General features: G+C 44.2%; 1 protein-coding gene across 1 annotated transcript in view; it reads left to right on the top strand.

Annotated features, from left to right (window-relative positions):
* The window catches only part of LOC147673993 (Wilms tumor protein 1-interacting protein homolog), a 377,467-nt gene that overhangs the window by 267,194 nt on the left and 85,197 nt on the right, over positions 1-25,076 (top strand). Inside the window, exon 4 of the mRNA XM_086945080.1 lies at positions 23,076-23,138. Coding sequence (XP_086801206.1) covers positions 23,076-23,138 — 63 coding nt within the window. The remainder of the gene's footprint in view (positions 1-23,075; positions 23,139-25,076) is intronic.

Consider the following 25,076-nt stretch of genomic DNA (forward strand, 5'->3'; position numbering starts at 1 on the left):
GCATGACAACTCGGAAAGTGAAGACCCGCATTGGCGAACATCGCAGCAATGTTCGCTGCAAGAAAGTAACGACTAAACTCAGCGAGCATTTTCTGCAGGCAAATCATACCCCCAATGATATGACCTGGACAGTAATAGAACAGGTCAACAACCCCAGGAACAGAGAGAATATCCTGTTTGAAAAAGAGCAGCGCTGGGTCTACAGACTCAACACACACAATCAAGGTCTAAATGACCAAATACCCTGGGCCAGCGTTCTCAAACATTAATATTGTCCTACTCCCCAATTCAGGGCAATGCCCATGATATATGCTCTTTACTGTGGATATCGCTTCTTTTGCGACAGCCCTCATCATACCATAGATGACAAGAGTAACCCTTGAAAATATCAGATGACAAGAGTAACCCTTGAAAATATCATCTATGATGGTGGGTACTCACCACTACCGGTATGTGTGCCGTTCATATTGAATAAATGTACCCCCCTGTTATAACCCACAGTACACAAATATGACTGAGCATAATTTTTTCACCCTGTAATCATATCTCTGAAGGTGGGTACTTAAACACCTTGTCTGATATTTCACCTAGCTGCCAATGAACCAATACCCACGCACAGTGTCTATTTATCTTAGCGTGATTTTTAACATATTATCAGAGCGGACCTCTGCTTTATGACCCATGCAGCCGGTCCGTCCGTTTTGCTTGCGTGCCAGAACCCCGATCGGCAGCTTGTGTTCCAAGCCTCGATCTGGTTCAAACTCTGTACATTTGCGCGCATGCGCACCGCATCTGCGTTCCAAGCCTCGTTTCTAACACAGCGTGCGACATTGATCTGCACGCGACGACGCGAGGCTTGCTTCTCAAGCCTCGCTCTGGTAAACGCTCGTGATTGGACGACGTCCCGACGCCTCCCTCTCTTAGCGCCGGGCTAGTTCCTCGCTCGTGATCCACGAGATCCAGCGGGGACAGCTAGGTGCCGAGAGGGTGCTGAGCGTTGCGGGCGTATGTACAAGCGACCTGACATCTTAACAAGCTAAGTGTTTGTGTGTGAGCTTCTGCCTACTCTCCTTGAACTCTCCTTTGTGTGTGTTTTTGTTTTTTACCCTGACAGGGTGTGCCATTGTCGCTCCCACCCCCCCTCTGAATCTATGGGGCGTGGTTCATACTGAATACAAGTGAGGACTCTGCCACCGATATTCTCAATTAGTGTGCCACCTTAAGCTCTCTAATTCACGGCCAGCAGGGCTGCGCATTACTATTACGTAGCTTTGTTTTATTATATCACTCTTCGGGGAATATTTCTCCGTACTCTGACCTTAGGTAATGTTACTATTAGGGGCAGCCTACCTGGCTTCCCACACGGACGGACTTAGCACTGCAAGCCCCCGTTGCATTACCTCACTATTCTTACTGCGCCAGGTCACACTACCCTGGCCCTAGTTGAGGCCCATCACCAATGGTTTTTTGGGCACAACTTCCACTCTACAACGTGATTCCCCCCCCCCCCCCCGACCACGGCCATTGATAGGTCTATTAGCACGTATCACGCCACACCTATAGTTGCATGGCAACAAACCGTGATCATTAATGACCATTTGCTCATTTTTGTGTTTTATGTTTTGTTTGTCTGTTTGTTTCTTACCTACCTGCAGACTTCTGGGCTCCTCGCAATAGAGGAAAATCCCCAAGCCTTTTGGTTTGTATTTTCACGCACTTATTTTTACACATAGTGCCACTGTTTTTAACTTTCACAACCTACAGCAGGGTAGGCCTTAGCGCGCCTATACCTGTTGAGGTAACACCCACTTACTGGTCCTGACGAAAGCCCTGTAAACTCACACACTTAAAGGGCAGAAACATGTTGACCTTCCCTTAACAGGGAAACACCTGTATTTGTTGTGGATAGTTTCCCTGCACATAGCTTTTAATTTTAATATGTCAAGTTGACCAGCGAATAAATGATTTTTTGGGACAACCTCTGACATTTTTAACTACACCCTTTTTTTCACATTCACTCTCACAACAACCTGCTCCGCAGTCTCCTGGCGTCGTAGCACACTCGGGAGGTACTCGATCTCCCGAGTGGACCCGATGATGAAGCATGTCACCACTAGGGTGAGTGAGGGTTTCTTGAAGAAATAATCATTTTTTTCTTGAATGTTAGCCCAGCCTTCTAACTACAGCTGGCCTCATATTAATACGTGCTATCTCGATCACACTCACGCCTTACTGACGGACACTCTTCCTTTGTTTTTGTATCTATTGATTGGGGACTAAGAGTGCCCTTGAACCCTGTCTCTCCCTTTGTTGATCGATATTCAGCTGCACACAGCAGTGAGAGTTTTTACTCTTCCCTTTCCGTTGATTCCATCAAAATAATCATAGATACAACAGCGTGTATCTATAGAAACCAAAATGGCAACACCTAACCTGGGTTTAACTTTCACCACGGAGGAGATAGACGAACTACTGGCAGACCCAAATATCTTTGCAGATCCAGCAATAGCCCAAGCAGTGTCACACACAGCAGAATGGGAACAATTGACAGAAATAAAACGTGATAGAATTAGAACCATTTTACATGGTACAATTCTAAAACAATACCTCACCTCTAACTCAGCCCCAAAAGGACTATTGGTCACCAACGCTCCAAGAATATTTTTAAATGATGCCACCTTTAGAAGGGATTGGGCCATGATTGCATGGCACTGCACAAGAGACTGGCTAGTGCTGATCATAAAAACAGCACTACGCCTATCAGAAACCCTACAAGTCGAGATCCAACAGACAGAAGCCCAGTTCAAAACTACAATAACTGGATATAAAAAAAAGTTGGATGAAATTAATAGAGACCTTGTGGAATACAAAGACAACCTGATGCAAGCAAAATTAACAAAGTTTCAAAAGGACCTAAAAAAATTTAAATTTGAAACTGTATACCCGTACTCTGATCCTAACTATAGTATACCAAAAAAGGACTCCAACAAATCTGATGACTCAGATAGCCATTCGTCCAGTGGGAGCTCCATGAGCAACCAGAGCCCAAAACAAAGAGGACGAAGAGGGGGTAGAGGCAGATTTAATTATCCTACACAACAATCAAGGTGGCAGAACTATGGACAACCAAACAATGGTCCCCCACCCATGTTTTACCAACAACCCCAGTTCCCGATGATGAACTGGAACCCCTACATGCAACCCCTTTTTCCTCAGAACCACCCACCTATGCCTTTTTTAGGGAGAGGCGGGCGGGGACGGGGACGGAGCAGAGGAAACACACAAGTGACCTGGGAGGACGAAGACTCAGTGGGGAAACACACTCGCAGTCGAACAGCAACAGCCAGCACGAGTGCAATCTAAGTCTCGTAACAAACCTCTCAAAGAAAATTCTCACACCAGAGGAAACCAAAGTCCTAGAGAGGGGCCTAGGGTTTGTCCCAACTTCACGTCCGGACAAATTTCGACTCCACTGCGAGTTAGCACAATTCTTCCGAAAACTTAAACTCAAGGCTTTTTTTGAGTCTAAAGAACAGCCTGAAACCCACGAACAGGAGTTTGATACAACATTCAGACCTAAATCAACTTTCATGCCACCCCCGCATACTATACCAGCTGCAATCACGACCTTTGAACAGGCGGTCACAAAAGATCTGGAAGCCCTGGAAAACCCCAAACGGTACAACAACTTTTCGGCGGCGGAACACAAAGCCCTTGAGAATTTGAAAAATGACAAAGACATCGTCATAAAACCCGCCGACAAGGGCGGTGGAATTGTCATCCAGGATACCAAGGATTATGACGAAGTATGCTTAACTCTCCTAAATGACAGGACCAACTATACCCTTCTCAATATAGACCCAACTGCGGATATGAAAGCACGTATATCCACAATTGTACAGGAGGCGGAGTTGAATGAACATATCTCAGCCCATGAGGCGGCATATCTCACGGCAGGGGGACCAACAATCCCTTATTTCTATACACTGCCAAAAACCCATAAAAATAGATTACCGCCACCAGGACGCCCTATAGTGTCTGGCATTGGCTCAGTACTGGAACCGCTATCCACATTCTGCGATCATTACCTAAAGCCAATAGTACAAAACTCCAGCACCTATTTGAAGGATACTAAAAGCCTTCTTAGGCTACTGAATGACATCTCTTTTGAACCAGACTCAGTCATCTTAGTCACTATGGACATAGAGAGTCTGTACACGAGTATCCCGCAGGAAGAAACATTACGGGTACTGGCACAAGCACTGGACACAGTGACTTGGGAATATGTCACACCTAAGGCGTTCATTTTACAATGTGCAAGGATAGCACTAAAAGAAAATTATTTTGAGTACAAGGGACAACTGTACCTTCAATGCACAGGGACCTCTATGGGCAGCACCTTCGCTCCAAGCGTAGCGGGGCTGTACGTGTACGATTTTGAGACTAAACACATCCTGCCCCCTTCCAACCCTTTTGCCTCCTCCATAGGCTTATGTAAGAGGTACATAGATGATATTCTCATACTATGGACGGGCACTGAAAACAGTCTTATTGAATTCCTAAGCTGGGTCAACACTCTTGACCCCTATTTAAAATTCACAAACAACTACAGCAAAGAATCAATAGTTTTCTTGGACGTGGTGATAAGGATAAATGGGACAGCTCTCACTACTGTGACCCATCACAAACCAACAGCAAGGAACAACCTTCTACAATTCAGTAGCTTCCACCCAAGACCACTACGTGAGAACCTGCCCTACGGGCAATATCTCCGCCTTAGAAGGAATTGCAGTAGCACTACGGACTACAAGACACAGGCAGAGGACCTAACTGTCAAACTGAAACAAAGAGGCTATCCACAAGGCATCCTCAACAAAGGACAGACTAGGGCCCGGAACCAACCCCGGGAAGCCCTTCTGGAAGAGAACGAAAAATTGGACACAGAGGTCCCTTTGACATGTGTTACAACATATAGCACACTATCAGACAATGTAAAAAAGTCAATAAACAAAAATTGGAGAATTATCACCAGTAGCATTGGCAATTGGGAAAAACCATTGTTCTCTTTTAAAAAGGGCAGGAGTATTAAAGATGCCCTTGTACATACAAGGCCCTTAGCATGTCAACCATCACTTATCAGATCTGTTACTGAACCATGGAATTTACCCCCCGTTACCGGACACTTCCCATGCACCGACTGCAGTGTCTGTCATTTAACCACCCACACCAAACAGTTAAATTTGGAACCGGGGAAAGTATGGACGCAAAGGTCCCATACCAACTGCAATTCCACTCATGTTATTTATCTGATTACTTGCCCGTGTGCCAAAAGATATGTGGGCATGACAACTCGGAAAGTGAAGACCCGCATTGGCGAACATCGCAGCAATGTTCGCTGCAAGAAAGTAACGACTAAACTCAGCGAGCATTTTCTGCAGGCAAATCATACCCCCAATGATATGACCTGGACAGTAATAGAACAGGTCAACAACCCCAGGAACAGAGAGAATATCCTGTTTGAAAAAGAGCAGCGCTGGGTCTACAGACTCAACACACACAATCAAGGTCTAAATGACCAAATACCCTGGGCCAGCGTTCTCAAACATTAATATTGTCCTACTCCCCAATTCAGGGCAATGCCCATGATATATGCTCTTTACTGTGGATATCGCTTCTTTTGCGACAGCCCTCATCATACCATAGATGACAAGAGTAACCCTTGAAAATATCAGATGACAAGAGTAACCCTTGAAAATATCATCTATGATGGTGGGTACTCACCACTACCGGTATGTGTGCCGTTCATATTGAATAAATGTACCCCCCTGTTATAACCCACAGTACACAAATATGACTGAGCATAATTTTTTCACCCTGTAATCATATCTCTGAAGGTGGGTACTTAAACACCTTGTCTGATATTTCACCTAGCTGCCAATGAACCAATACCCACGCACAGTGTCTATTTATCTTAGCGTGATTTTTAACATATTATCAGAGCGGACCTCTGCTTTATGACCCATGCAGCCGGTCCGTCCGTTTTGCTTGCGTGCCAGAACCCCGATCGGCAGCTTGTGTTCCAAGCCTCGATCTGGTTCAAACTCTGTACATTTGCGCGCATGCGCACCGCATCTGCGTTCCAAGCCTCGTTTCTAACACAGCGTGCGACATTGATCTGCACGCGACGACGCGAGGCTTGCTTCTCAAGCCTCGCTCTGGTAAACGCTCGTGATTGGACGACGTCCCGACGCCTCCCTCTCTTAGCGCCGGGCTAGTTCCTCGCTCGTGATCCACGAGATCCAGCGGGGACAGCTAGGTGCCGAGAGGGTGCTGAGCGTTGCGGGCGTATGTACAAGCGACCTGACATCTTAACAAGCTAAGTGTTTGTGTGTGAGCTTCTGCCTACTCTCCTTGAACTCTCCTTTGTGTGTGTTTTTGTTTTTTACCCTGACAGGGTGTGCCATTGTCGCTCCCACCCCCCCTCTGAATCTATGGGGCGTGGTTCATAATGAATACAAGTGAGGACTCTGCCACCGATATTCTCAATTAGTGTGCCACCTTAAGCTCTCTAATTCACGGCCAGCAGGGCTGCGCATTACTATTACGTAGCTTTGTTTTATTATATCACTCTTCGGGGAATATTTCTCCGTACTCTGACCTTAGGTAATGTTACTATTAGGGGCAGCCTACCTGGCTTCCCACACGGACGGACTTAGCACTGCAAGCCCCCGTTGCATTACCTCACTATTCTTACTGCGCCAGGTCACACTACCCTGGCCCTAGTTGAGGCCCATCACCAATGGTTTTTTGGGCACAACTTCCACTCTACAACGTGATCCCCCCCCCCCCCACCCCCCCCCCCCCGACCACGGCCATTGATAGGTCTATTAGCACGTATCACGCCACACCTATAGTTGCATGGCAACAAACCGTGATCATTAATGACCATTTGCTCATTTTTGTGTTTTATGTTTTGTTTGTCTGTTTGTTTCTTACCTACCTGCAGACTTCTGGGCTCCTCGCAATAGAGGAAAATCCCCAAGCCTTTTGGTTTGTATTTTCACGCACTTATTTTTACACATAGTGCCACTGTTTTTAACTTTCACAACCTACAGCAGGGTAGGCCTTAGCGCGCCTATACCTGTTGAGGTAACACCCACTTACTGGTCCTGACGAAAGCCCTGTAAACTCACACACTTAAAGGGCAGAAACATGTTGACCTTCCCTTAACAGGGAAACACCTGTATTTGTTGTGGATAGTTTCCCTGCACATAGCTTTTAATTTTAATATGTCAAGTTGACCAGCGAATAAATGATTTTTTGGGACAACCTCTGACATTTTTAACTACACCCTTTTTTTCACATTCACTCTCACAACAACCTGCTCCGCAGTCTCCTGGCGTCGTAGCACACTCGGGAGGTACTCGATCTCCCGAGTGGACCCGATGATGAAGCATGTCACCACTAGGGTGAGTGAGGGTTTCTTGAAGAAATAATCAGTTTTTTCTTGAATGTTAGCCCAGCCTTCTAACTACAGCTGGCCTCATATTAATACGTGCTATCTCGATCACACTCACGCCTTACTGACGGACACTCTTCCTTTGTTTTTGTAGCAATTGGATTTTATCCATATGGAAAGATGCAACAATTTAAAGTACGTCCTTGTGGTTGTTTGTGCCTTTTCGAGATGGGTAGATGCTTACCCCCGAAATATAATACTGCCCTGTCCACAGCCAAAGCCCTACTCAAGGAATATTTCCCTAGATTTGGTTTGCCAAGGATGGTGTGGAGTGATAACGGGAGAGAATTTGTGGGTCAAGTCATGAAGAAAGTGTGCAAGGATTTGGGCATATGGCAGAAATTTCATGCTGCGAATCACCCCCAATCAGCTGGTCTAGTCGAATGGTTACAATGGCACTTTGAAGCTTAAATTAGCCAAGATTCAGGCGAGTTCTGGTCTCCAATGGCCCGTTGCGTTGCCGTTGGCACTTTTGTCAACAAGAACTACAGTGCATTGCCGAATAGGTCTCAGCCCCTATGAGATAGTTTTTGGCTGTCCGGCCAATATATGGGGAGTGCTGAGACCAACGAAACTCAGTGACATTGAATATCCTGTGCTGATTGACTACTTGTATGATTTGACGGCTAAATTGCGTGTCTTACATAAACAGGTTCATGATAATCTTCCACAAGCATCTGAAGATCCAGGCCATACCATTAACCCTGGTGAATGGGTAATCGTCCGGAATTTTCAGCGCACCAAGAATGATCAGCCCCGCTGGATAGGACCCCACCAGGTGCTTCTGTCAACACGAACGTGAGTGAGAGTCCACGGCAAGAAGATTTGGATCCGTGGCGTACATTGTAAGAGGGTGTCTATACCTCTGCCGTACGACCGGTGGATCCGTGAAGGTGTTGGTGACTCAGAGACTGATACAGTGCCGAAGTTTGTGCCATTCAGTGACGCACGTTTGATTGGGACAAGCTCTGAGCGAGAGGACGACGATATTTTGCAAGAAGCTGTGCCTCCGTCTCTGAGATTGGACACCACTGAGCCTGAGTTGTTGTTTCGTGATCAGACATTGCCTGGTAAAGGCCGCTATAATTTGCGACCAAGAAACAATGGACTAATAAAAAATTAATACCTTTGTGTTTTTGAAAACTGCACTCTCTCATCCAAAAAGCTGTTTTGACCTATTTTTCTTTTTCGAACCGCCATCCGGGTTCAGCTGTAGGGTCGCGGTATCAAGACTTGAGTGTCAAGCCGTGTAGACGCAAGGTCGACGGTTCTGGTTTGTTCTAGGGCTTTCCCTGGACTTACAGACGTACACCTGAGCGAAGAGAACCAACTGCCGCGAACAGCACGGTTAGAGGATGGAGTTTTTTGAGATCGAGAGAGCTGTTGTAGAAATGAACTTTAAGACGAAACTGCAAATTAATGCGTAGCAAATGTTTTTTGATAACGTGTCTTTTAGTGTTATTTAGCATGACGATGTTTTTGGTGGGTTGTATTGTTTTTTTCTCTCCATGTGACGTTTGCACTCACCACACAACCTATGTCTTTTCCTACTACTACTTCTTTGCATTCTTTTCATCCTTTACCTGAACATGAGCTGATTAGAAGATCCGAGTTTGTTAACAATTCCTTTGTGCAACTTCTGAATCAGCATCAGTTAGTAGTGAACACCACTAATTGTTGGGTGTGTGGGCTTATGCCTCATACTACGGATAAGGGTATTCCTTATTTGGTTCTGCCATTCAGTTAAAATGGGTCAGTATGGGCATATCGAACAATGTTTATTTATGCCAACGAAGTCTATCCCCTGCGTTCCATGAGAGATAATCCGAGTAATAGTACTCTGGTGAAGGGAATAATAGATATGAACAGGGATATTGATACATATGAGACTATTCCTAGAGATGAGATGCTAACTTATATCGGATGGAACGTGACTGGATAAAGTGTTAGTCTGAGTGAAAAGCAGCGACGGAAAAGGTCACCTCCGATTTGGATCGTACCCCATCGTGGTCATTTTTGTCTGCAAGGTAGTGGCAAGAATCAGAGAGCTCAGTTAGGGAAGAGTGATTGTACTAGGACGTATGTCTTTGCGTCCCCGACTTCCCCACCATTTTTGGCAGCTAAGGGCACGTATTTTGTTTGTCACGATAGAGCATATACATGGTCGCCCCCTGATTTTTCGGGAACCTGTTATGTTTAGTATTTGTTGCCCCCTCCGTATACTGCAGCCGCAGATTACCACAGAACGAGAGTTGTTAGAGGTGTCTTCAGTAAGGAAGATACTGCAGGACAAGAAGTGGGAGACTTTTTCAAGGGTTTTCTACAGTTTTGGGGACCTATGGCTAATAGTAGGAACATACGGCAATGACGAGAGTGGTTGAGTCCACCATAAATGAAACTGCAGGTGCCCTTAGTAATTTGACTGCTGAGCTTCAAGTGGGTCGTCTTATGACATTGCAGAACCGTGTTGCGTTGGATGTAATCCTTGCAGATAGAGGAGGGGTATGCAAATTTATCCAATCGAGCTGCTGTGTTTTCATTCCAGACAATGCTCCTACAGTGTACCAGGCCATTTCCAAGCTACATAAGATCTCCGAGTCTGTAAATGTGGACAATGGAGATTGGTCATTGATGGGATGGTTTTGGGGATTGTTATCCACTTGGGGATGGAAGATTCTGATGATAATTGGGATGGCTTTAGCGATTCTGTTCTCGTTTTGTCTTTGTGTACTGAGTACTGAGTAATAGGATGATGCTCCAGCAACATCTTGATGATCTGATGAATATTGACATCGATTCAGATATAGATTGAGTGATTGCCTATGTAAGGGCAAAAGGAGGGCCTGAGGTTCTGTGAATTCTGAACCCGTTTCATAAATGTCATGGTTTTGTTACGAATTTGACAGTAGCGAACCGTAACTAGTGACTACGGCAAGTACGAGTGATTTAGTCATGTTACACTGATGGATTCACTACGTATTTAGGGATTTCGTTCTGAACCCTCGGGTTCCATTTTGTGCATTGGAGCCATTTTGTGGTTGCCCTCACATAGGCCGATGACTGCGGCCGAACGAGTCTTTAGTACACGTACACGTTAGCTCGAGTTTGTGCTGACTTCTAGATGACCCGAGTGAGCTGACCTTGTTGCCTGAAGCTGACCTTGCTAAGCCAGTTCCTTACCCGGTAGCTGATGGAGATTAAGGATCAGAGCACAGGACATTGTAAAGTTTGGTATGCACACACACACCCCTTATCCTTCTTCTTATCTGTTTTCTGTTTCTTCCATTATGGCTCTTTTATGGAATGGGTTGTGGTCTTTTATTATGGGTTGGTCCGGCCTGTTCGAGAAGGAATGTTGGGCTTTCCCGTGTAATTAATGGTGGGCTGGACAACTGAAAAGTGGGTTTGTCGTCATGCGATACCTTTTGCAATAATGCCTATGATTGGACACATTTTAAATAGTGGGTGTTTGTCCGGAATGTGATTTTTGTCATAAAAGATGATGTCTCGCCATTCGAATTTGAGCAGTCTCCGACGAATATACTGTGTTGTACTTCGTGGACTTCTGTTCCTGGTTGCAGCCAATAAATTCGATCTTTGACGCCACCGAGAAGTATCCCGTGTCTCTGTATTCTAAGACAGGTGAACCTGAAGACTTTGGGCGTGCCCCTGGCGCCGCTGGGTTCTAAAACCCGGTTCTTCAGGTCTTAAGTCTACACTGGGAAAAAGAGACAAAACACAAGCAGACAGGTCTGCCCGGCATGCTATGACTTGATGCTGAAGGGTGAAAGAGGCATTGAATTGAGCTGCACATTGGTTTTGTGAGAGTATTTGAGCCATCCGCACCTGTGTCTAATCCTACCTAAATCTGTAATATGTTAGAAACTGTAGATATAATAATAATAATAATAAACTTTATTCGGATTTATCAGAGATTAGAAATCCATAAAAGCAGTACATAGTAAAATTTGCAGTGAAAAATAGTTACAAATAACAAGGAAGTTATAAATCGAGTAATTTGTACAGTGCAGTTTTTAAAGGTTTTTCCTGTGTCTGTATATACATTTCAAAAAGTTAAGAACATGGTAGCATGTGGCTTCTGTGTCCAAAAGCTGCAGACTCAGCATGGCTGGTCGGCATTGTCTAAGACCCCAAGTTTTTAGGAGAGTCAATAACCAGAGTTTACGGTGTTCCTGGTAAAATTTACAGAACAAGACGGTGTGGAGGGTGGTTTGTGTTGATCTTCCATCACAAGGACAAAGAGGTGGATTTGGATCCCAGACATTTGGGGTTGGAAAAGCTACCAACTTGTGGAATATGTTTAGTCTAAATCTTATCAGGAGGTAGCGATCAAAAGTACCGATGTTGAGAGTTAAGTAGGGCTGAATTAAAAAGGTGGTTTGGACCGTTATTGCATGTTGAACGGACTGTTTCCCTACTTCTGATTGTAATCTCAGGTTTTCCAGATGTTCCAAGGCTCTTGTTTTTAGGTTATTTTTTGTTAGTTCTCCAATTTTTTCAGGATTAGAGTAGTATTGTTCTACTCCGAGGTCGATGAAGAAGTTCCGGATATAGGCTAGCCATTTAATTTTTAGGGCATAGTCCAGGGACATTGCATCAGCCAATATCGTCTTTGTGAGGTCATTTTTTTCTGAAGCCCAAATGCGGCGCCATAGGAGTAGCGGTTGTATTTTCGCAAGATCTTCAATATGTGGAACGCCTAATTCTGTGTGGCAGGCATAGATCGAAGCTCGCTTTGGGGCTGATAGGAGAAATCTAAAAAAAAAATTTTCTGCAATTTGCAGACAAGTGACATCCGTATGACCCCATAATCCTGCGCCATATAGGGCTGTCGATTGACATTTGGCTTTATATATAGTCAGCAGTTCCATGGGCGGTCGTTTTCCCAATTTTTGTGTGAACGTCACCAATGCTGCTAATGCTCTTTTAAAACAGTGTTTCCTGGCTTCCACTGCCTTTTTCCAGGAGAGTTTGTTATCTATTGTGACTCCCAGGTAACCATATTCGGTTGTGGAGTCTATTTTTTGGGTGTCAAGTGTAATGGTTTTTTGATGTTTTCTCCCGACCCCGGCCGTCATCACGAAAGTCTTTTTCACATTTATGTGAAGATCTAGGGTTCTCATGAATTGAGAATATCTGTTGAGGGATTTTTGGAGTTCGCAAGGGGTTCGTGCCAGGAGGACAGCGTCATCCGCGTAGAGCAGAGCGGGGATCGGGCGATGTTTAGCCTGCGGGAGATCCCGGGCACCCTTCAAAAGCTCTGCCTCCAAGTTGTTAGTGTAGAGGGAGAAAAGGAAAGGCGCCAGGACACATCCTTGTCTGACCCCACGCTCCACTCTAAATGACGCTGTCAGTTCCCCCTTTGCGCCAAAACGAACTCTTGCAGAAGGATTGGAATAGAGTTCCCTTAAGAAGTTCAGTAGTGGTTGATCTATCCCCATTTGGGCTAAAAGGGACCATAGTTTAGTATGAGAGACACAGTCAAAAGCCGCGGACAAGTCCACGTAGATCATGTAAAGTTTCTCTTTTTTGGCTTGCACATATTTTCCAAAAATGACCGAAAGGTTTAGGGCTTGTTCCACGGTTCCTAGTCCTTCTCTAAAACCGAATTGTAGGTCAGATAGTATGCCTCTCTCCTCCACCCAGTCCTGAAGTCTTTCTAGGATCACTCTACCTGCCATCTTCCCCAATGAATACAACAAAGAAATTGGGCGGTAGCAAGCAGGGTCCTGGCGGTTACCTTTCTTGAATATCGGTACCATGATGGACCTTGTCCATGACTCCAAGATGCCTTTTTTTGCCGTTGCGGTGCACACCCTTGTTATAATCGGTGCCCAAAGATTTGTTTTATATTTGAAGAAGTCAGCCGGGACTCCATCTGGGCCTGGAGCTTTTCCTTTTTTGGTTGAATTCAGTGCCAGAAGGATCTCAGAAGGTTCGAAATTTATATCTATAGGGTATGTTGGAGATGTTTCTTTTTCCTCTTCTGTTTCTTGATCAGAAGATGATTTTTGAAAGATTTTGGTGAAATGAGATACCCATTCTGCTGCGTCTATTGCGACTTCAATTTTTAGGAGCATGTCATCCGCCAGAAAAGGAGTTCTTATAATTCTCCAGAAGGCTTGGGTGTTTTTATCCTGTGCACTGGTATGGAGTTCGTTCCAAAGTGCTTGCTTAAGTTCCTCTTTTCTCTTTTTTCTGATTTTGTTTTATTCGCTTCTTAGGATGGCTATGTTGCGAGGATCCCTTTCATCTTTGTTTAGAGCTAGTTTAAGTTTTGTATGGGCCTTGGTACACTCTTGGTTAAACCAGCCTTTTGGTCGGGATGGTCCAGCTTGGTGTTTAGCTGTAAGTAGAACCTTTAATTTGTCCATGATTTGGGCGAAGTTGTTAAGAAGTTCCTCGTCTTCTGTTGATATATCCAGGCATTTTTTAATTTCGGGGTAAACTGTCTTTATCAGCTCTCTAGTAAGTTCCTCTGGGTTTATCTTCCCCCACTTTATTGAGTACCCATTTAGTTTGTTCATACTTATATTTTCCTGGGTCAGTGCGTTGGCTATTATCATAGGAGGGCATTGTTGGTAGTTCATTGTCACTTCTATTTTTAATATTGCGTGATCGCTTTGGGAATTCGGTTTGACTTCGAAGTTTTTTACTCTTGGTTGTAAGGTTGCTGATATTATTATGAAGTCAACCGTAGTACTGTAGCCTCTTCCTATGTAGGTCGGTGCTAGTAAGTTGGGTCCATAATCCAAAGTATTTGCTACTTGGAGGTCCATATCTGATAGGAGATCATTCATTAATCTGCCCATGTTGTTGTGCGAGAAATGGATAAGAGAAAGACCTTCCTCTGTCACCATGCCAGGACATTTTTGCTTTGGTTGTGTACAAACGTGGAGGTTAAAGTCGCCTACCCATATGATAGATACCGCACCTCTTTCTCCTTGTTTTGTTCTAAGGGTTGTTAATTTTTTGTAGAGGTGAGTCAGGACTTTCTGAAACTCTGTGTCGTCCAGATTGTTGTAGAAGTTAATAATGACTACAAACTCTTTTTTCGGTAGGGAGAGACCAAGGATCTGGAAATTAGGGTCTAGTTCGATGACCTTTGTTTTGATGTTTTGAATAGTATTAGCTAAGTAGATGTTTAGTCCTCCCTTTGGTCTACCCTTCTGTCCCGACGACGCGGGGGAGAAGTATGTCTTGTACCCCTGTAAATGCTGTTCTTGTTGTGACCACGTCTCCTGTAAGCAGATTATTTGATGACTGTGCACATGGTACATGATTATCCCATCCTCCACTTTTGTCCTTAACCCTGCAACATTCCAGGAGATCAGGCTTAGGGTTGTTGGATTGTTTTTAGAGGTTTTAACTGTTTGTGATTCACTAGGGATCTCTGAGTCTGGAGGGGCTAAGGGAGAGTCCGGAGTTACCAGTGAGTGTGTGCTATTTAGAGACTGTTCTTCTGTCTGTGGTGGTCAGTCGACGCACTCTAGGGCACTATACTTATTTGCTAGGGGAAGTCCATTCCAGCCATCCCAACGTGGGGGATCACTGTAATTTCTCCACTGTTCTTGTCCTCTCCATTCATCCCTTTCTCTGCCTCAGTAGTTGGAACCTAGTGGATTGAAAGGGGGGGGCCGTCCTTGCCACGGTTGCTGCCACTGGTGAATGATGTGTTGTGTGGGTTGAGGAGGTTGCTGCCACTGTTGAGAAACGGGATGTAAAGGTTGAGGGAGTTGAGGGGGTTGTTGCCACTGAGATGTTGTATGTTGTGGTATTTGTTGGAATCGTGGAGTCTGTGGAGGCTGCTGCCATTGGTACATGATGTATTCTGGGGGGTGTATGAACCCTCCATTTGCTGGGAAAGTAGAGCGGGGAAAGTTTTGTCGTGAGGGTGTGGGTAGGAAATAGCACAAGGGAAGAGGGTTTATTTGTGTGGCAGGTCCGCTACTGGGTGTGTTGCAGATATAGTTTGCTGCACCTATCTCCCTAAATTTGATGGTAATAACATCACCCGCTATGGTCTTCATGTTCCTGCCCACCCAGTCTCCTCTACGTACAGAAAAGATCTCACCCCTGATGTGGGCGGGTAAGGGTTTATGCAGTTGGAGCCATTGGGCACATTTGTTCCTTAGTTCTGCGAAAGTTTCTCTTACACCCTCCTTCAGTGGAGGTACAGCTGTTAAAACCACCACGAAGGGGGAAGCTTCCGGCGGCAAATTAATTATTTTAGGGCGAGACTGCTTTGTCTTGGGTTCTTGGGGTTTCTCTAAGGGGGGAGACACTGCTGGAGTAGTAATGTTCCCATTAGTACCTTTAACTTGATGGTTATCTGTATTGGTTGGACCTATGGGAGCTTTCAGGGCTGCTTGAGTTGCTGAGGCAGAACCTGCGGCAATAGGGGTGACTAAGGGAGCATCTGATTTACTCCCTTTTTGGGTTAGAAACTGTATAGCTGATGCCTTGCTAGGTAGAGGGGTATTAGGCTTGATCGATGTGCCTGTTGCGTGTTTGGTACTGGGTGTTTTTTTGGGAAGTGTTTCTTTTACCCCGTGCGTTTGTAAGAGGCCGTTCCCGCTTATCTTGCTACCACATTTCGAATTAATTAGTGACGTGAGTCTGTCTAGCTTCGATATTAAAGGTTTGATTTGTGCCGCTATTGTGGCTTCGAAATCTGATTTAAGGTCTATTACCATGTTTTGGACCCAGCAGGGTATGCCTGACGCAGAGTTAGGGGTAGGTGAGATCAAGTTATGATTCCTGACTTTTGCTTTAGGTTTTTCCTTAGTGTTGGGCAGAGCCTTGGTGGAAGTGGAGGTGTCTCTCCCTGTTTCTATCGGTTCTAAAGTTATTTCTCTGTCAGGTATAATGGAATGACTAGCTACACTCTGCTCTGGTTTGTCAGGTGATTGGCATGCTTCTAGATCTGGGGTAGCCTCGAGATCAACATATGACAAATCAGAGTCTGATTGAGTCACGGATAAGTCTACTGCATTCGGGACAGTCAGCATGGGGAGAGTAGTTACGGATCAGGGTAAGGAACAATTGCTAACGACCTGGTGAGCAGGGGAGCTTACAGTTGCTAGGGAACCCAGAGAAGAGCGTTTAGCGTGCATAAGGTCCAGGGAGACTCTTTTTTCTAGGAGGATGATGCTTTTATCAATGGTTTCGTTGACCCGGGAGATGAAGTGATCTATGGGGCCGGTCACTTGTGCCACGGCCGTGGCCTTTTTTGTGTTGCTTCTAGTTCTGGGACGCATGGTGGTCATGTGTGATATGAATCAGGAGCTTCGAAATGGGCCTCACAGGAGATAAGTGGTGAGTCCTGTGGCTGGTCACTCTATATTGAAAGGTAAGGTGAGTGTCACTGGGCTGCCTTCCTTACATGTGATTGAGGGACAAAATGCTGGGGGACTGGGCCAGGGCCGTCCTCTGCCATCCTCGAACGGCCCGCTCTTTGCCCGGTCTTCGCCCCGGCCGTTGCTCCGCGCGTGTCCCGCGTGCGCGTTACTGCCACAGGTTATCTAGGAAGGTCAGGTGGAGGGGGCGGGAAGAGGACCAGCTGCGGCCAATCAGCGCCGCGCTGCACGCTGGTCCTCGCAGTCCCGCCTCAAGCCTTGGGGTCCAGATGTCGGCTCGCCGAGGTCGCGTTGGTGCTCCTATGCACTTCTGAAAGCCCAGGGACAGGTGACGAGCAAAGTCCTTAGCCTACGAGCGGCTCCCGCGGAGCGGGGGCCGCGAGGCGCTGCTCTGCAATCAGGAAAGGCAGGACACGAAGGGAACAGCACTCTCTGCTATTCAGCGGCAGTACCCAGGCTGCTCACGCACCACAATGTTTTTGATGGGTGGAGGGGCGGGAAGAGGACCAGCTGCGGCCAATCAGCGCCGTGCTGCACGCTGGTCCTCGCAGTCCCGCCTCAAGCCTTGGGGTCCAGATGTCGGCTCGCCGAGGTCGCGTTGGTGCTCCTATGCACTTCTGAAAGTCCAGGGACAGGTGATGAGCAAAGTCCTTAGCCTACGAGCGGCTCCCGCGGAGCGGGGGCCGCGAGGTGCTGCTCTGCAATCAGGAAAGGCAGGACACGAAGGGAACAGCACTCTCTGCTATTAACTATATAGCTATATAACTGTAGATATGGGATCTTGACCACAGTGGAATGAAGACGGATACCTGGAATGGTAAGGGTAGCACCTCACTTAGTCTGCAACCCTGCATGTCGTGTAATTTAAATTTACTTAAGTTGTGGGTTTTTTAGGCTGTGTAATTGTATATATGTAGTGCTAACTTCCCCTGCTGAAGCACTTTTCAGCGAGTAGCACACCTCTCTGGAGCCCAAAGTGGATTTGTATATGGAATCTTAGTTGTTAATTCGAGCAGTGGACCAGTGAAGCTGTTAGTTGGATTGAACAGGATAAAGGAGGGATTGAGGAAGGAAGAGTCTAGAAAGTGTTATTTGGGAGATCATCTTAGTAAAAAGGTTTGGGATGAATCAAAGGAGGCATAGTGGAAGGCAGAGTTTAGACAGTGTTATTTTGGAGACCCTAGTAGTAAAATGAGGTTTGGGATGAGTCAAAGGAGGGTTAGAGGAGGGAAGAGACTGGAAAGGGTTATTAGGGAGATTCATAGGGGTACAATTTGGTTTTGTAATAGTTAAAGAGCGGACGTAGAGGATATAATGAAAAAGTTATTGGATGAGACATAGAGTAGTGAATTGGAGAGAGTTGAAGGATTTTTTCATTTATTTATTTTTGTCTACAGTAGGAATAGAGTAAATTATATATAGATACATAGCTACATAGAAAGGTATACATGTATATGTACAATAATAACAAGATATAAAGTTGTTTTGTATAAAATCCCATATATACATGCATGGATAAAGTGTGAGAAACTCAGACTTTCAAGTGTTGCAGTGCATAAAGCTATTTTTTAAATGTTTTTTTCTTTTATATTTCTTTTATATGTTCCCAATATTTCAATAGTGAAGAACTTATAGATACACTTGTTAGGTTCATATTAACATATTGTGATACATATAAAAAAATAAAACAGAGACCCATAAGCATATAAAATCAAATAATGTATATGTTCACTATGCAGTGATCTATATTCGTGTTATGATTAAAATATATATATTTTATGCTTAAGTAATATATACATTTGTTAAGCTGATCTATAAGAATATCTATATATTTTTAAACCATAAGTAAAATATATATTTGTACAAAGAAATGACATATTTAACTGTGTGTGTGCTTATGTGTAGGTGTGTGTATATATATATATATATATATATATATATATAGCGGAAATTCTTCCCAACAAATGAGAAGACAGAGGCCGGAGGGGAGTTCTGAAGGAACAAATTGCTTTATTGCAGATGATGCCAGCAGCGGCGAATGCATTTCGGTCACCAGACCTTCCTCAGCGCCCAGTACTGTGTCCTTTCCTCATCGCGCTCATCCTGCGTGAAGTACAAAACTGCACTACTTGCTCCTCCCCCTAATGCTGTAGGCACACCTGAGCAGCTCCAATTGAGTCCTCAGAACTGCAGTTCCCAGCATGCACAGTCTCGGCAAAATTCTGGTCGGTGGTTTGGGGGTGAACTTGAAAGACGATAGGTCCGTGCCAGTTACAGGTGAGTTGGAGAGGACTGTTCACATCGCCCCCAATGCTGCAATCATTCCTCTTTGTCCCCTCACTCCTGCCAATGCCATTTCCACAATGTTGAAAATGCGAGGGAGCTGCCAAATGCGAGGCGTGTTTGCTAGGGAGATAAAATACCTCCTTCCTCGCATTCCAGCATCGCGTTCCTGGCGGTCTCCGGCTCTTTGTTGACCCCTCAACTTGGATGTACGCTGGAACAGCGGAACGCCAGCTATAGAGCCGAGTCTCTTCTCGTGGCAGGGGCCCTCTGTGCTGCGCCTCTGGCTGGCGCAGGAAACATGGCGGAAATTCTTCCCAACATATATATATATATGCCGAATTTGCGGCAGGAGGCGCTGGGAGGAAGCTAGCGCTCGCAGCAGGTTGGAAAGTTACGATATATATATATATATCTCATACATGTTTACATTCACTGTCATATGCCGTACATTTGTGTTTTGAGCATTATAATCATGTAGGAAAGAGCCAACTCCTGTAGTCTTTTGAAGAGAATATAGTTATCCGTGGATCATATGTTTGTGAGTAGTGAATTCCATAGTTTGGCTGCTTGAACAGAGAAAGATCTACCACCCATATATTTTTTTCTTGTATGCTGGGGATTTGAGGCGAGATGCCAATGTGGAACAGATGTTCCTTTGTTGTATGCATTTGGTGATTTTGTTCCTTATGAAAAGTGGTCGTGCGACTAAAGTACTTTCTATTTACCTAAAAGATTAACACTAAACATTGTTATTGTACCTGTTGTTTGACTGTAGAGTTACGAGCTCTTTTCCCCTCACGCTAGCTCGCTGAAAAGTCTGTGGCTGTTCACTCTCGCTACCCTGAGAGTAAAGCGTGGAAAGGGTTGCAAATGGCCTAGTTTACAAAGCCATAGTGCAACAGACTTCAAGACACCACTGGCAAATAACCTCAACCATGACGTTTGGGGACCAGTGGCCCCGGACAGGAATGGAACAGAGTCAGGCAACTTGATTCCACAAACCGTTTAATTGAGGATGATGGTATAGGTGTGAATGTTTATTAGTCAAGTTATGTTGCATTATGTTAAAACAATGTATAAAGTGCATGGCTGTCTACAACAGGGTTTCCCAGCGCTGAAAAGAAAACTTGAATACTCATGAGCAGCAAAATGCACAGGAAAACATAAAAAATCCAGGTCTTAAACTCTTTGTGAAAGATTCCTTCAGAGGGGCTTAAACTCAAATGTAGGCGAAGGCTGTTCCATAGTTTAGGGGTCAACCACCGAAAAGAGCAGACTCCCTATCTAATTAAATTGATCCTGGCATATTAATGCCAGCCTTGAGATTGGAAGAACGTAGGTTTCTAGATGAATAATATGGCTGTGTAAGGTGTCGTAGATGGCAGGGACCTGACTTGGCCATGGCTTAATACGTGCAGCAGAGGGCTTTGAAATGTGTGCAGTTCTATATGGGTAACCAATGCAGATCTCTGAGCTGGGATGAGGCTAAGTTATACTTGGAAATGTGGCCCAGTAGTTTAGCAGTCGCATTCTGAATTCTTTGGAATCTCTTCAACAAGGTTTTTGTAGTTCCCAAATATGGCACAGTGTGGTAGTCTAGGCAAGAAGTTTTTGAGCACACATAAACCACATGCGCGCTAGCGCAATTCCCCTCCTACGCGAGCATTTACTAAATCCCATTATTCATGACGAGCTGGGCTCGTCATCAGTGTGCGAGGAGGCTACACCATGACGAGCCCAGCTCGTCATCAGCCCCGAAGGGGTTAAGTGATGGGAAAAATGGTGGCAATAAATCTAATCACTTAGAATAGCATTCCAAAGCATCTTTCTTTTGCCCATCTTACCATCTCAGTTTGGACCCAGCCACATGCAAATAAGGCTTGACCCTGCTCCAGTAGCAATAGTCCAACCCGAACTGCCAGACAGGATCCTCACTGAACTCAAACACAAGCAATCCAAGGCAGTTTTTGCCCAGATTGTGACTTTTCAGTTGGATGTGGTTTGTTTCCAGTGGCCCAGTGAGCATACAACCCCTGTTTTGGCATACCCATTGCCACTAAGGTGTTACATTAAACAGACATAAAGCGATGGGAGGAATATAACTTACAATATTTATACAAGATAAATTAAAAGAATACAAGTAGAAAAAAGAAACCATGCTGCTGTCTAAACACATCAAGCATATGCTTGCAGTAATGAAACTAAACATAGCAGCAGGTGGCCATCTTGCTGAGGTATTGTTGATAGTCTATTGTTTTAAAGTCCAAGCATGGCCGTCACATTTAGAACCCGCGTATTAGCTATCTTGAAATGTTAAAACAATAATGCACTATGGAGAAAGCATTCCATATTGGTTTCATAGTTTAGAAGAAGTGGCAGTGTGGAATGCGGTGCACTTCTGATGAAGAGCGTCATGCAAGTGACCCGTTAACACTACCTGGAGAACTGTAATGGTCTCTTAAACATTAAAATGAAAAGAGAAGCAAAGAAAAGAAAGGGTAACTATAATAAAAAAATGATTGAAAACTAAAGCACTGGCCGACCGGCCCATACACTGAAGCTTATTCATTTTCAGTGGATATACACGTGATCATAAAATGCTGTTATTCCCAGGGCAACAGAACCAATAACTGATATGGACTTAACCATTACCCCATCCAGTACGTTGTCATGTTTGGAATTTGAGTGTATATGACACTCGGACAGACCAATAGCAGAACAAAGCTAACACAAAGGCTCTCTACGTAGCTATAGGGATATATATATATATATATATATATATATATATATATATATATATATATATATATATATATATATATATATATATATATATATATATATATATATATAGTTTAATGATGTGATCAAGGCTGGGGTAACCTAGCCGAAACGCGTCATGTTGTGATCTATTGCTGTGGTCCGTTCCTGTTTGTGTGGCAGCGCGGAGGTTGGTGTGTGGCAGCGCGGAGGAATTTGGTTTTCATATATATATATATATATATGGATGGATGTATTGTTTAATGATTCTGGCAGACCGCTAAGAAGAGATTCTAGCAATAATTATTACAGTGTAGATCTTTTTAGGGTTTGCCAGAGGTTGGAACCAACACCGAAATCCTTCCCTACAAACGTAGTCTGTGTCTCTTCCTGTTACAAAATCCCTATCTATCGGCTTTAATAAATGCCTGTTGACATTAACATATGATTTTCACAGTCTATATGTCAGGCCTACTGTATTTATCATAACAATTGGAAACTAAGAGATTAGACCCATGGCATTAGAAATATTTTTTTCTAATGATTCAGTTAATCCTCTAACAAGACCCAAAATGTGAAGGGAATAGCATTTCAAAATAGGTCAGAGTGCTGAGTTATATTTAACAAAACAAAAAAAAGGCCTTGATTTGGCTCATTTGCCTCACTTTCCACTTAAAACCATGTCGCTTCTTAATTCCGGAAGCACTAGAGTGGGCTTCCGCTATTTTCCACGCCTTACTGCTTCCAGGTGGGTGTGAATCCAAAGTTAGAACCATTGGACGCGATCTTGCAAAGACCATTCTTACAGCTGCACTGCCTCTTGCCACAGGTCAGACTCTGACATCCTTACACAGGTATCGTCTGTGTTGTCTTTGCACTTCATACTTGCTGTGAAGCTGGAGAATGACCTTTAACCCCACCCTATCGTCTGCTGACTTTCATTTATTTTTATGTGTATAATTGCACAGCCGATTCCATATCAGATTATTTTATAATCAGCTGGAAATAATTGTGCGATTGTGGTATAGGAAAACGATTGCAAAATACAGTGCAAAAGCATTTTAAAGTGTGATAAAGTGAATTTATCATGGAGCTTGAAGCCTATCACCCCTCTTTTTTTTATCTTGCAGTATTCTGGGTTTCAACAAACAGCAGAAAAGTGTTTTGTGTGTGGACATCTCATTATGGAAATGGTAAGACGCAAAACCTTAATTACTGATTCATATGGTTGCCGTTTAATGTTTCTCCTGTTTTCTCAGACACAGCAGCTCTCATGCTTAAAAGAAGTTCTCAGGAAGATTAAGCTATCAAGTAACTCCCCAATCACAGCCTTACAGACTTAAGATAGTTTTCAACCAGCTGATAAAAGTGTGCACTTACAAGAAAAATTCTTGCACTTTTGTTTTCGAGTGAAAATAACACCAGGACTTTGGAGAATGCCACTTCGTCCAAGTTTCAGGTCACACATGCTTTGCAGTGCGTTTAAATTACAGATATTAGAAGCTAGAACTGACTCTAAAAGGAAAATAAGGGCTTACCTAACACCTGTGTGAACCGTGGCTGTGTTGACTATGGTTGATGGCTCATTTGTGGACTTGGGTGCAGGGATACTCAAGCAGCATGTTGTGGAGCAATTATTTTAAAAAAATGGTATGCGGCCAGAATGGCAGGTAATAGAGAAAATAAAACATTACTGTGTATGCATTTAGTTCACCTGCAATATTAGGGCCATGAATTTGTTTTTTAGGGACACCAACAGTCCATTCTTTATATAAAGTGAAATATACATTTTATATCTTGAAACTTATAGATTCGCATGAGGTACTTTATTATGTCATTAAGAAGATTCTTTCACAATTGTACCTTTTTGTTACGTTTAAATGGTAGGCATCAGCCATAGGTTTGTCTGACACGAATCACCTTGGAGGTCAGATGTGTGAGTGATGTTGTAAAAAAAAAATGAATGGATGCTGAATCAGCGCAGCAGGTTGTATGTGAAACAGCTGAAAAAATTTATTTCCAGTGTGTGGCCTTTTCTTATGCCTTTTTGTGCCTGTGACGGATAAAAGTCCCTTTAAAGTGTACCTCAGATGTTTGCATTTGTCCCTGCCAATAGTCATAAACAGTATATAATCTTGGCCTTGTAGATCATGAGGACCTTAAAATAAAGGTGAGTGGCACGCTGGATGTTAATTGATTTTTTGAAACTACCAAACAGCACCAACCTCCTGGCTTCAAACCTGGGTATGATGGTGTGCCTGAAGGTTGTAATATCATGCGAGTTAGAACCCTTTGGACCGCTGATGGACTCTGTAGAACTGTGACATAAGCGTTAGAGCGTAGTGAAGTGAATACAGGTTTAGCATGTTGAATTTACCGTTACATGCAGAAGAATAAAGATGTGTTGTACCAAGCTTTGGGTGTGGCATAGTCTTTAGAAGGTACCTAGGCTGGGGAAAACACTACAACCGGTGATGAGATAGGGAATAAATAACCCGAAGATAGACTGTTCTCTCTCAGAGAGTTTGGCGTGGTCCAACAAACTGCTTGTGTGTGCCACGTGTGCTTCACTCGAAGTGCTGAATCAATGCTTGGTGTATGTGGAGTCAAAGCGCAACTCCAGCCTGTGTCAAGCATTTAAATTTAATGAACGCTACACTGAGAAATCATCACATTGTTGGCCACGAACCTGCTGGGAAAGCCACAAAGAGAGGTACCGCACTACTACATAACCTAAAGCTATACACCTTACGGAGTGATAAAGCTGAAGGCTTATACAACCAGGTTTTGTAAGAGCAGCAAACAGCGACAGCCAATTGCAATATAACACTGCAAACAGAAACAACATGAGCCAAAGATCAACCTGGTGTCAGGCAGTTAAAATAGACTCTTACAAGCAAACCAATTCAAATATAGGAAACAGTCAACTGCTTACCAGCATTGAGTAAAGAGCGCCATCGTACCACTGAGCTGGGCGGAGTAGCTCTAGAAGAAGTGCTTGGGGTTGTTTTTACGGAACTGTCCATACATGAAGCGACACACCATCAAAGCTGCTGGTTGGTGGCTCAGAACAACTCCAGCAGTGTCCAGAAAAGTGAAAGGCTCCCACAGAGACAAAGGCTAGGTTGATT

Source organism: Lissotriton vulgaris, chromosome 12 (assembly GCF_964263255.1).
Source record: "Lissotriton vulgaris chromosome 12, aLisVul1.2, whole genome shotgun sequence".
Classification (NCBI taxonomy): Eukaryota; Metazoa; Chordata; class Amphibia; order Caudata; family Salamandridae; genus Lissotriton; species Lissotriton vulgaris.